The 13,727-nt window shown below is 42.1% G+C and overlaps 1 protein-coding gene across 1 annotated transcript; it reads left to right on the forward strand.

Moving 5' to 3' along the window:
• Positions 1–5,623: 5,623 nt before the first annotated feature.
• Positions 5,624–5,947, forward strand: LOC106097237 (major histocompatibility complex class I-related gene protein-like; the record flags this gene model as incomplete). Its single annotated transcript, XM_019355172.1, has 1 exon — positions 5,624–5,947. A coding segment is annotated over one exon (324 nt), but the record flags the coding sequence as incomplete, so codon positions are not given.
• Positions 5,948–13,727: the final 7,780 nt, after the last annotated feature.

The raw sequence follows: 13,727 nt of genomic DNA on the forward strand, positions 1-13,727 counted from the left end.
ACTTCTGCTAAATGGGTCAAACTGGGCAGAAAGTCTACAAACACATAACATCCTTATAGAATATGATGTAACACTATAGATCAACTTACCTCAGAATATATAAAGCATATAAACAATTACAGCAATATGATGCAACAAACACAGCAGTGCTACTAATCCAAAATACTCAAAGCTTCATAGAACTGAAACAAACATTTATTTTTAGCTCCATCCTGCTGCTGATACATACTTTAGGTTTCTGAATATTAAACTTGTTGCTGCCTTTCATAGTGTGTAACTTGAAGGCCCTGAGTACTTTCTCCCACACTGAAAACACTGGGATGATAACATTATTTGAACATTACCTAATAAGACTGATTCAGGACAGACAATTAGTTATGTTAAACTTTCCTAGCAGTCCTTCACAAACAGGGAACAGTCTGTCTATTCTCTCCATCTGTCAGCTGCTGCTGGCTCTTCCTCCTCCTCTTCCTCACACACTGCTGAGTTTGTCCTGGTGGATCATCAGGGGTGCAAAGCCTCACAGATGATGTGCAGCAGTGGGTCCCTCAGTCTGTCCTCACTCTGGACACTTGCAGTTGTCACACATGGAAATCAAATGTGTGATAAGCTGCAGGATTCAAACACAAGTGTAACTTATAAATACATGTTCATACTTTTATTCCACAATCAGAGAGAAAGAAACAGAGAGAGAGTGCAGGACAGACAGACAGGTGACAGTCTCAGGTGTACACACTGCTACAAAACAGCACAAGAGAAGGAGGATTTAGTGTTTGTGTTATTACGAGTGCTAAACAAGAAGAGTTCCCAGATGGTCCAGTGGACACATGTGTGACTCCTATGATTAAAGCATCTTTCTTTCAGCTTAACGAGTGAACCGTCAGCTCGTTCAAACTCACGTTAAAGTCCGTTTGGCTCGACACCACCGAACAGAGGCAGCAATATAACATAGCTAACATTAACAGTGCAGTGAATCCTGCTTGTGCCGTCATATTCAGGACTGCAAACCGAAAAAAATTGTGTTTATTTGTTTAAGAAATAATTTGGTTCAATAAACTTTCATTGTTTAAATATGTGCCGCGGTGTGGTCTTTCTTTACTCGTGACGTCTTGATGTAAATACAATGGTAAATACAATAAGTGAAAAATATATAATATACATATAATAAAGTACAACAGGTTATGGAGTATGCTTCTGCCTCCATGTACTTTAATTAATCACTGGACAGACAGGTACGTTTATAAATATCAATCAATCAATCAATCAAGGCTTTATTCGCCACATGCAGGTTGCCCTGCAGTGAAATGGGGACCCCCCCCGACGTTACACACACAACACAGACATCACATGGGGATACAAGTCGGAGATCGGTAGAGTTACAGAAAAAACCACTGAAATGTACACGACAATGGGAAAGTACAAGAGGAAAAAAAGAGACCCCTACTCATGCTGGGCTCCTGTGGGAGGACAGCATGAGAACAGGAAACAAAAAAACTCCTCTGCACAAAAAAAGCACATAAATGTCCACAGCACAACATTATGGAACACGTGACAAGCCACAGGGTTGGGTGGGGGGTGAGGAGTAATCCGAAGCGGACACAGCAGCCGTCCTGCCCTGCTCTACCATTCCAGCACGGGCTCAGACCCGCCATGTTCCCCAGCAGGAAACAAGCATCGAAGGCATTTGGAAAGGGAGGGGGGATGAGTGTGTACATATCAGTGTATATGTTTGTGTCCAGAGTTCAGCTGAGACAGTGCCCTTCGCCCTGCCAGGCTAAGTAAACAGTCTTCCAGCCACCCCAGGTGGCCTTGCATGGAATGGGAAGGAACAGTCTAAACACAGTCGTTATCAGGGTGTTTTTGTTCAGCTCCAGCCTTGAGACAGCAGCTGGCGCCGAAGGGATAGCCGAGTTATGATGGTGGTTTTTCTTTTATGCGAACAACTCATGAGAATTTCAAGTTGTTTTCTAACACTCCAACACCGACACTGGTCTCTCAAACTCCCGTTGGAGAGCCGCGAGCTTTTCCATGATTTTATCAAGCTTGCGCTCCGTGATGTTGTCATTCTTGTGCTCAGAGAGCCGATTCTGAGACCTCAAGACTGCAGTGAGCTGCTCCAAGATGTGATCCAACTTTCGCTCAGAGGTGTTATCCTGAGTGAACTTCTCCTTGATGTAATCCAATGTACGCTCAGAGGTCTTATTCTGAGTATTCACGGCAGCCGTAAGCTTCTCCAAGATCTTATCCGTGCTGCACTCAATGAGCCCATTTTGAGAAACTCACGCCTCGTCCCGTCAATTCAATCTCAGTGGGCAGCCTTGGGGGGGGGGGTTTGAATAGCCGGTTCCGCTTTCTTAATTCTCCGATAAGACAGGGCCAAGCCAGCTCCGATCAGCAAGAACCCTGTTATCATGGTTCCGAATAGGTAGATATCTTCAGCGTCCTCGATCGACAGTCCCGCCAGGCACACGACCCTCCAGTTATGCCACCCGTCCATCGTGTATCCGGCAGGGAAAGTACCTCCAGGGCACTCTGGCTCTCCCGAGCCGGGGCTTCTTGTTGAGAAGAGCGTGTCAATTGCATTCAGAGACCAGTTGACCAGTTCTCTTTTAGGTTTTAAAAACAGACTGTGAGAGAGAGTTCCAGGGAAAAGTAAAAACACGAGACAAGGCAAGGACATAAGAAGCTAAGCAGGGAAGATAAGGGAGAGGAGGAGAGGAGAAAAGTGCGACCGCCTTCACTGAGAGCCAAACGAGATCATCTCACTATATTAGGCCAATTTTCTTATACATATTTTTGACCTGGGGGAAGGACTGACTGTGAACTAGAAAGGGAAAATGCTCATACACAGGGCTGGGTGTCGTACCTGATTTTCAGAATCGATTCGACTCGATTAGATTTGATTAGATTTGAATCGGGAAGATTTTCCCTCAGACAGTCAGAAATATTATAATTCTGATAACTTATCAGTACATATCCATATTTTTATATCTATAAAAAGAAAGCTGACTCAGAGAGACTTCATCAGAGGTGTGAGCATCACAGCAGATGCCTTTGTGTCAAAGTAACTGAGGATAAAACACAGAAAAACATAAAGCAGCTTTTCCTGGCCCGGGTTTTTATAGCAGATAACCTTAAAAATATTCTGCAGTAGAACAAAAACAGAAGAAAACCATGAATCAACATCTGAACATGACCTGATGCTGCTGAAGTGAAGCAGAGCAAAGTTACAGAGGTTTGATTACAGACACAGTTAAGAGTTTTGCAATTTTGCATGATTTTAAAAAGTTGACATTTCTTCAGTATTGAACAGCAGAAATGAGACTTTCTTGTCGGAAGTCAGTACATAGCGGTAGACTGGTGGGTAATAAGCCAGTGAAAATGCAGAAAACAGAGATTTTTAGATGGGAAACTGTTCTTGACGTTGACTGAGAGCAGAGGTGTGTGTTAAGTGTGATTTTAGCGTGATGGAAGCAAATCAGAAAAGGTAAGAGGGAATTCATGATTTATCTGAAGTTAAATGTGAAGCGTAGTTTGGATCTTCTTGTGCTGCTGGTTGTGTCAATTTTGTTTGGAGAGAGATGAAACCTTCACCTCAGAATCTAGCGCAAAACCCCCCATAAACACAAAAATAAGAGAATTTGTTCCAATGTGCGATGACTGAGTCTGTTTCTTTTCTTGGAGATAATTTTTCCTGCCTTAGAGAAAATCCTCTTGCATGGAACAGAAGAGGCTGCAGTGCAAGTTGGTAGAGATGCAGGTGTAAGGTCTTCCTGGGTCCCACAGACTAAATTACTGCACATTTTAGAATAACAGTTTAAGTTTATTTTTAAAATAACATTTTATTATATTAAATTTAAGTCAAATTGAAGTGTTTCTAAAGTTATTTACTGTAATGACATTTCCATTATGAAAAGCTGATTTTTGACGTTTTTCACCTTTTCAGATAAAATAAATTGACCAAAATCAACTCAAAATACTCGACGCGACAGAACCTCCCTTTTCCTCGCTGGCTCCATTTCTCTCAATAGAGTAATCAGGGGTTTGCTGTCTCTCATCATCAAAACACTCCACAAATCCCGCAAATGATTCGCTTGCTTATAAACCACTGAATCACTTATGTTCTAAATGAAGCTTCGGACGTCACTGATCACGTGACTCTGGCCAAACAAATCAAGCCTTGACACAGTGCTTCTGAAGCAGTGTGGGGGTTTTTTTTTCGACACACGCGCCGGTGCCTCAGCTTCAAGTGGGCAATCAATAGGCGTGACGTTCGGCCTTCAAATGCGGCCTTGAAGGATGCAGACCCTGCAGTGGGACACAGCCAGTGAGATCACACCAGTAGGCAAGAACAGGAAACAAGCCTCTTTTAGACCAAAGTTTCTACTGTACGAACAGTCAGCATTAGCAGGTGGGGGCCCTTCGTCTCAGTCTGACGGTCGGATAAAACTGAAACTTTGGGGAGGAGATGAGAGTCTGCTTTGGATTCAGTCTCCCTATTTCCACCATTCTTGTCCTGTTGGGGTCAGGACTGACAGTTAACAGCAGTAAGTTACTGTTTTTAAACAGTTTTACCACACAGCTGAAAAGTGAAAGTAAAACAGAATTATTATGGTGTGATTTGGTTAAACATTCATATTTCAGCCAATGATTTTGGCTTTATTTACTGATTTAGATAACTACTTTGTTCCATGTTTTGTAACAGCAGACATTAAGAAAGCAGTTTACTCAGGGTGAAAGCTCAGAGTTGGGTTCAGATTATGGGAGTGTGATGGGGACTGAGGAGTAATCAGAGGGGGAACTGGCCCTCTCCATATTCTACAGCTGAGGTCACTCACAGGTGAACCACGGTCAGGGTTCGGACCTGGTAGCTCTCCGGTACTGACTCAGACCAGCAACCAAAACAGATTTAAAACCTGAAGGGAAACTTCTGAATGTCTGAAGAAACCCAGAGCAATTGGATGCAAGTTAGTCACACCACATGATACCACTCAGCCAATCACCTCTGTGCATTCCAGGCACTAAACACCCTGACTGCATTCATTCCTGGCTCCAGGTTTAAAATCCTGGCAGTACAAACTGGAGCTCAGTTCACTCACTAAACAAAAATGTGGGGCAGAAAGTGAAGCTCTAAACTGATCAGTAGTTCAAATGTGTAGTTGTTAGTATCTGTAAAACTGAGACTGTTCAGGCAGGATGTGAAACAGAAAGGTGGAAATTCAAGCTTTTCCTCCTTTTATTTAATTTTTCTGAAGATAAGCACAACATTTGAATATAAATCACACTATATATATATATATATATATATATATATATATGGCAAGACAGCACAGAGGCACTAGTCATGGCAGCACAGGAACAAGCTTTGAGCACAAGATCCATAGAGGCTGGGGTCTATCACACCAGGCAGACCCCAGGTGCAGGCTGTGTAAAGATGCCCCTGAGACAATCCAGCACATAACAGCAGGGTGTGAGATGCTAGCTGTTCAAATGTTGGTCTGTAAAGTGTTTATGCCAATTGGACGTGGTCAAACAGAAAATGTTCTAAAAATGTTATCCTAAACATGAGTCAGACCGGGCTTCTCAGCTGGCTGGAATAAAAACATTTCCTCCTGTGTGACTTTCAGAGACTCACTCCCTCACTTACATCTACACGGCGCTCTCCAAACCTGTCGGCCTCCCGGGCATCCACGAGTTCACAGCCATGGGTTTGCTGGACGACAAGATGATCGACTACTTTGACAGCGAAAATCAGGAGAAAGTTCCCAAACAGCAGTGGATGAGAGAGCGTTTACCTGCTGATTACTGGGATAAAGGCACACAGTCCCGCAAGAGCAAGCAGCAGTGGTTCAAGGTCAACATCGGCATCCCTCGCGAGAGGGAAGCAGTTGTCTCCAACCCACTTCAGCTTCCCCCTGCAGGCTGCTTTTATTGTTTACACTCATGAATATGCATAGTCTCATTAACATGTGACATCTATGTGAACAAAGAGTACCAGTCTCTGCATACGTGTAGGTATGCGTATGTGTGTGTGTGTGTGTCAAGATATGGCCCTGTGAACACCTCCTTAAAAGCCGGTGCCAGGAGTCCAGCGGTCCACCTAAACAAAGGCTCTTATACTTAAACAGATACAGAGTAGGTGTCCTCCCAAGTATAAATCAGAAAGAGATGGTACGAGCTCTCTCATGACCCTAGGATGTGTGTGTCATTGAAAGAGTAGTTCAAAAACAAAAATTCACAGGGCTTTTACTTTGAAATCCAAAATAAAATGGCCTTGATATTGTCAGGACGCTACTAGGGTAAAAGATTGGGTCATGTGGATCTAACAGAGTGTGTAAATAAGACTGAATTATATGTTGTTAAGTTCATATCATATCTGTTAATTCAATCGAAGTTGGCTTTTATTTTGAAATCAGGCTTCCACATCTCTTCCCATAATACTTTGAATACACAGGAAACAGAAAACAAACTAGAGGCTGGCTTGACATAAGTTCCTTGTCGAGATATCCGAGGCGCACAGAGAAATGAACAGTCTGCGGGACAAAGCTCTGAAAGATGTGAGACTTCATTCTCACGCTGCCACGTCTCAGAGATTAACATGAAATCAAGCTTCTCAGTACAGAACAAGTCATTTAAAATATAAGACTTGTTGGTGACTGAGTGGGCATTAATTAACATCAATTTAACGCTGCGACCCACCGGGACAGGGGTAGAGTTCCCAGGGACAGAGTCCGCGCTATGCGGACAAATCAGGGTTCCTGCTGTGATGAGACTTGGCTTTCCATGCTTTCAGATGACAGCTCGGGTGGTAAACCCAGTGGGTTGTGGGGATTAATCCAGCTCTGAAGAGTCTCAGGCGAGTCTTACCAGTAGCAATCCAGGAATAAAGCCCCCGAAGGTCCACCTCTTTCCGAAGACGACGAAGCAGGACAAGAAGGCCGGCTGTCTTCCTCCGATGTGGCCTCTGAAGCAAAAGTGAGCTGACCGGTGTACACCGGCAAGAGTGGAGGTAAACCAGGTGCTGCGCTGCGCTCTGACAGCGATAGGAAAACAACCTCGTTTCTTTAACTGTGAAAGTTATCCATGGCAGATTTGATCGCCAGCAACGCATGACGACCATAAATTAGTGATGGGTCCTGCAACACTGACGCACCGACGCATGTATCAAGCTCACAGAGCGATGCCTGTATTGGTGCGTGCGTCGCTTTAAGAAAAAGTCACGTGATCGATACAGCTGCTGTATCGCTCATTGCCAACGCGCCAAACTGTGTTTAAAAGGTACCGCATCCGCATCTGCCAACGGAATGAGTCGCCACCAAAAAAACCCACAAAATTACTCTCGCAAAGATTAAAAAAAAAAAAATACACATCTCTCTATAATAAAATGGAGCCTGAAAGAAAAAGAAATGTTTCTGCTGTGTGGGATCATTTTGATCTTTTAACTGCAAATAAGGTAATAGTTTGTCTGTCTTTGTTTCAGTGTAATCTATCAGAATAGGAAAAACAGCAATGTGACTTGAAGTGTAAATTTTTATTTCATTTTATGCAGGTTAAATGTCGCATCTGTTCTGCTTTCTTACACAAACAAAAGCACCTCCTCAGTGTTTAGGCATTACAGAGCCAAACATGAAAATGAGGAGACAAACTCACCGAGAATGAACACTGGTAGGCCTATATAGACACTGAACAGCTTTATCATCATTTTTTTTATTAATATGTGTTTTATTATTTTCAAATCAAGCATCTAGGAAGACTGCTCTGGACCAGGCAGTCCTGAATTTTATTATAAAGGACTGCCAACCCCTTAGTATTGTGGAGAGAGTTGGAGAGGAACATTCCAAGATCAGAGGATCCTTTAACGTACTGGGGGAATAGGAAGACATCTTATCAGAACCTTTTCCACCTGGCTTTACAGCTTTTGTGTACCCCATCTTCATCTGTCCCTGTGAGTTTTCCAAAGCTGGGGAAATGGTGTCAAAAAAAAAACGCAATAGACTGAATGCAAAAACATTGGATAAACCTATTTTTCTGAATAGAAATTTATAATAAACTGAGTCAAATGGGTAATATTACATTCACAATACTTTCATTTTAATTTTCACTTAATGTCATTCACAATATATTTTAAAGATGTCTACAATATTTGCAATATAAAAGATATAAAATGATTCCATGGAAAGTACAATACCTTACAGTGTACAAGTATGACTAGGTCATTGAATCAGTGTCTGTTGTGAGTCTCAAGTAAGTTGCCTGCAATGATATTTAAGGTCCAGCAGGTGTCAGTATGGAGCAAAACAGCAAAACTGTGTCGACACAGTTTGCGGAATGTGCTGAAACGCTTCACGAGGCCCCATCTACCCATCACTACCATAAATCCAAAGGGAGATGACGCCAGAAAAAACTGTAACAAAAACACTTGTATAGCATATAAAGTAAACAAACACACGGACGAAGGCAGCGGCACAGCCAAACACAGTAGTGATGGGATTTCCGGCTCTTTTTAGAGAACCGGCTCTTTCGGCTCGACTCACTAAAAAGATCCGACTCTTTCGGCTCCTAACCGATTCCTCAGGTTGTTTTGTTGCTTTCATTAATTTATTATTAACAATAATATAAAATTATGCACAAAAGGAATTACTAATGTAAAAAAAGTGGTTTTATTTATATATGTTTATATAGTGGCCCCTAGAGACAAAGCACGTACAAACTCCAAAACACATTTCTAGCGTTAACTGAACTTCCAAAACAGAGCTACCTAGATCACTTAAATTACACAATTGAAAGCATATGTGTATGGTTTGTGTATTTATACACAAGCACTCATATATATTCAAATAACTTTAAAAAAAAATGTTCATTTAGCTGTTACTACCACACACCAAATCCGGTCGTTGGTACTTGCTGGCTTGTGTAGCCACTAGGCAACAAATAGTGATGGTAAATTCAATTCTTTTTACTGAATCGAGTTTTAATGAGTCACTCACCAAAGTGAATCGGGTTTCTTGAGTCATTTGAGTCACTGAGTCAATTGACCAGAGAGTGCAAAAATTTATATTTTCACTCAAACTTAATTTGTTTCTCTTTTAATGTAAATCCTACTGCTAAGATGAATGATTGTAAAAGAAAACAACTATTTTCTTTAGAGCAAAAAAGAGCAAAAAAATTCTAAAGGGAACATTTATTTATTTTTATTTTATTTTATTGGTATTTTCCTTAAATGTGTCAAATATATATTTTCTCATCTAAAGCTGTGAGCCAGGGGGCAGTAAAGCACCTTAACATTGGTTGCCAACCAAGAAGAAGAAGAAGAAGAAGAAGCTGTGAGCCAGGAGGGAGGGGGTGAGTGAGTGAGTGATTCGTAACAGGAAGGGAGGGGGTGAGTGATTCAGTGATTCGTTCAACTCGTTTGAGCTGTGAGCCAGGAGGAAGGGGGTTAGTGAGTCCTGAGTGATTCGCTTATGCTATGATTCAGCACAGCAAGAGAGGGGGTGAGTAACTCAAATGTGCTGTTAGCATGCTAGCTGAGCGATGCTACTGTGAACCGAGGAGCTATTGTCTTGATGTGAGCTTCTACTCAGGGTGTTTTCTTCCAGTTCAGAGCAGGAATGTTTTTGTTCATGAACTGGCTGTTGTTTTTTCCCCCACAATTTTAATTATAAGCCAGATATATTTCTACTAATGGAATTAGTTTGCTAACAGCAACAGGGATGAGTCAGTGAGTCAGTTGCGCTTGTGAATCATGATTCACGAGTCAGTAAAGTGATTCTCGAGTATTGAACGATTCGTTCACGAATCGAACATCACTACAAACGAGGCAGTGGCGGAGGAACACAGAGTGGCGGAGTTTGAAATTTTACTCTTTCTGGGTCACAAAATAAACTTTGAAGATATTTCCATGCGAGAATGGTGCTGTGTAAACTTCAAATATCTGCTCGATTTATCAAGACATCACATATTTGCAGAAGAGCTCTAATGTTTTCAGAGATGCCTGTTACCCACCAGCTGACCGCATAGCTGGGCTGCCCTGGGCATTTGCCCAACGCCGATGGTGATTTTTCTTTTTTATGTTTGTTTGTTTGTTTGTTTTTGTAACGGTATAAACAATGAAAGGTGGTGGATTAGTCAACTGGTCATGATCAACTCTGGGCTGGACCAATTACAATACATTCGCACGATGGTCCTTAAATCAGACTCCATATCTCTGAGGTTTCCCTTTCGGTGGTCCCTCTGAAAACCTTTCCCAAATAAAAACAAAATCACAGTTTGCAGATTTGTAGTTAAAAGTTCTTAGGATCCCTGCAGTGAGCATAACACTGCAAAGGCGTTCCGCGGTTCCCCCTGTCTTTTAAGCATGGTGGGACTCGGCCTTAGTTCGGCTCGGTGATCAGCCCCCAGGACCCGTCACACAGCGAACCTTAAAGCGAGGGATGCTGCTCGCAGCACCAAATTATCATGGAAGTTTTAAAATAAACTGCAAACACTGAGATCTGAGCATGTCTTGATTTGGTTTAATGGCATGCTGCATAACGGACAGAGCGCTCTGGTCAAGCGTCAAAGCAGCCTCTAAAGATGGGTGCTGCCTGCTCATGTCTATACAGCATTCCAAATTATTATGCAAATTGTGTTTAAGTGTCATAAAGATTAAATAAGTTGTTTTTCAATTAAACCCATGGATGGAATTGTGTCTCAGGACTCTTTGTGTCACTGAAATCAATCTCAGACACCTGTGATCATTAATTTGCCAGGTGAGCCCAATTAAAGGAAAAACTACTAAAGAAGGATGTTCCACATTATTAAGCAGACCAGCATTTTCAAGCAATATAGGAAAGAAAAATGATCTCTCTGCAGCTGAAAAGCGTGAAATAGTTGAATGTCTTGGACACGTAATGAAAACCTCAGATATTTCACGAAATTTAAGCGTGATCACCGTAATGTAAGAGATTTCTGGCTGAGTCAAAGCACACATCGGTTCGTGCAGATAAAGGCACAATGAGGAAGATGTCTGCCAGACAAATACATCAGATTAAGAGAACAGCTGCTAAAAGGTCATTACAAAGCTGCAAACACATATGTGAAGCTGCTGGTGCCTCTGGAGCCCTGCGAACATCAAGGTGTAGGATCCTCCAGAGACTTGCAGTTGTGCATAAACTTTCTATTCGGCCACTCCTAACCAATGCTCACAAGCAGAAATGGCTGCAGTGGGCCCAGAAGACAAATTTTTAAACAGTTTTGTTCACTGATGAGTGCAGTGCAACCCTGGATGGTCCAGATGGATGCAGAGGTGGATGGTTGGTCGACGGCCACCATGTCCCAACAAGGCTGCGTCGTCAGCGAGGAGGTGGTGGAGTCTTGTTTTGAGCTGGAATCACGGGGAGAGAGCTGGTCGGCCCCTTTAGGGTCCCTAAGGTGTGAAAATGACCTCTGCAAAGTATGTGGAGTTTCTGACTGACCACTCTCTTCCATGATAGAATGAGAAGAACTGTGCCTTCTGCAACACAACAATCTTCATGCAAGACAATGCACCATCTCATGCTGCAAGGAATACCTCTGCATCATTGGCTGCTATCGGCATGAAAGGAGAGAAACTCATGGTGTGGTCCCCATTCTTCCCTGATCTCAATCCTATTGAGAACCTTTGGAGCATCTTCAAGCAAACAAATATGAGGGTGGGAGGCCGTTCACATCCAAACAGCAGCTCTGGGAGGCTCTTCTGACATCCTGCAAAGACACTCAAGTAGAAAAACCTTCCAAAAACTTACAAGTTCCATGGATGCAAGAATTGTGAAACTGCTATCAAATTAGGGGTCCTATGTTAATGTGTAACTTGACCTGTTAGGATGTTTTTGATTGAAATAGCTTTTGATTTCAGTGAATATGTTCTCCTAATGCTGCAAATTCAACAAATGACAATTTTTCAATTCTACCTGTAAAATCTTTTGAAACTCTGTGTGCGTAATAATTTGGAACATTTAAGTTTTTATTTTTGACAAACATACTGTTTTCATTGGGAGTTTTGTTCAGTAACATTTTAATTATACTCTATTGGTCGATGACTCGAATTATGCCGACTGTCATTTGAATCGACTATTTAGGAAAAACAGAGAAAAATATCATTTGCACAATAATTTGGAACGCGGTGTATTACAAACTCAAAGACAAAGGAAATTCCACAGCTCATCCCATAGCTCTATACCTCCTAGTTCAGCTCATCCTTGAACCTTCCCCTCCAAGGAGAATGACAACCAGCCATCACCTCCCTTACACGCAGCGCCTGAAAGTCTCTAACCCACATACAATTGCCCCACTGTGAAGGTAAAAGTATGATAAAAGTAAGGCTCACTTGTGGTACTAACCATATGCATGTAACTATTACTAAAGTGATATTGTTAAAACATGTGATCAATACATAGAATAAAGAAATTTCCATTACACACTCATCCACGATCCATCTTCAGTGTTCTGGCTGAAGCAAGCAGGTTCTCATCCAAGATTTTATGGTAAATGGCCCCATCTGTTGGCCGCTCAGTGCAAGATTTCAGTTCATTACAGTAGTGTGTGACTGTGCTCTGAACTGCCTTCAGATCATTAATAAGCTCCCCCCTCCTTCCTCCTTGTAACCCATCCCAGCATTGTGCAGGCATACAATCTTATTCCCTGATTTCCTTTGAAAGCTCTTTGGTCTTGCCCACGGTGATGGAGAGGTTGGATTGAAGGTAACTGATTCTGTGGACAAGTCTTTTATACACAGCTGCTTTGTATACCTAAGGCAGAACCAGGGTCAGGGATGGACAGTCATCTACTGCGACTAGTTGGGACTGAGGGGAGGAAGAACGCGCATAAGATCATTTGTAACCTTCACTAAAGCTGTTTCTGTGCTGTGATGGGCTCTGAAACCTGACTGAAACTCTTCAAATAAGCCATTCCTCTGCAGATGATCTGTTAGCTGTTTGACAACTACTCTTTCAAGGATGTTTGATATGAAAGGAAGGTTGGAGATTGGCCTATAATTAGCTAAGACAGCTGGGTCTAGAGATGCTTTTTTTTGTTGCTGCCATCTTGAAGACCTTAATAGAGATTGAAGCATGAATTAATAGTGGGACTTCTTTGAGCAGCCTTATTTAAGGGCTTTGAATCGACGTAGCTACCATGATGTCACTGTTATCGCCATCTTGGTGTTTTGAAATCTGATCTGATTCTGAAAAGTCACACTGACATCATAAGTCGTTGGCCAATGAATGATCCTTTCGTTAAACACTAAGGATGATCAAAATTTATAAGTGTCAGAGACTTTCTGACCTTTCAGTTTAATCACACACAAAAGGGCTCAGCTGGACAACTAAGGGACTGATAGAAACATTATTAAAATTATGCAACACTCTTTACAGTGAAGCTGAAGGCATGTATCTGACTCTCTGTCCTCTTCTCAGGCCTTTTTGTGGCTCCTCTGCTCACTGTTATCCAGAGCACAGTTAGAATCATGGACAAGTACATCATCTTTCTCTGTACAAGTGTCATACACATATCTGCTCCCAGGATAATGTTGGAAGAAGCGTATAAATGAAACTTAGGGGATTTTTCCTAGTGAGTACTTGCATAAATGTTCACTGTGTATGCTTTTGCTTCCTTTGCTTCCTTGCGAGTAAAATAAACGTGTTGGTCCTCACTACTCTGTGTGCCTCACTTCATAAGAGAATTTTTCTAACATTCTTGGTCCTTCGGAGCCG

Source organism: Oreochromis niloticus, linkage group LG22 (genome assembly GCF_001858045.2).
Source record: "Oreochromis niloticus isolate F11D_XX linkage group LG22, O_niloticus_UMD_NMBU, whole genome shotgun sequence".
Taxonomy (NCBI): Eukaryota; Metazoa; Chordata; class Actinopteri; order Cichliformes; family Cichlidae; genus Oreochromis; species Oreochromis niloticus.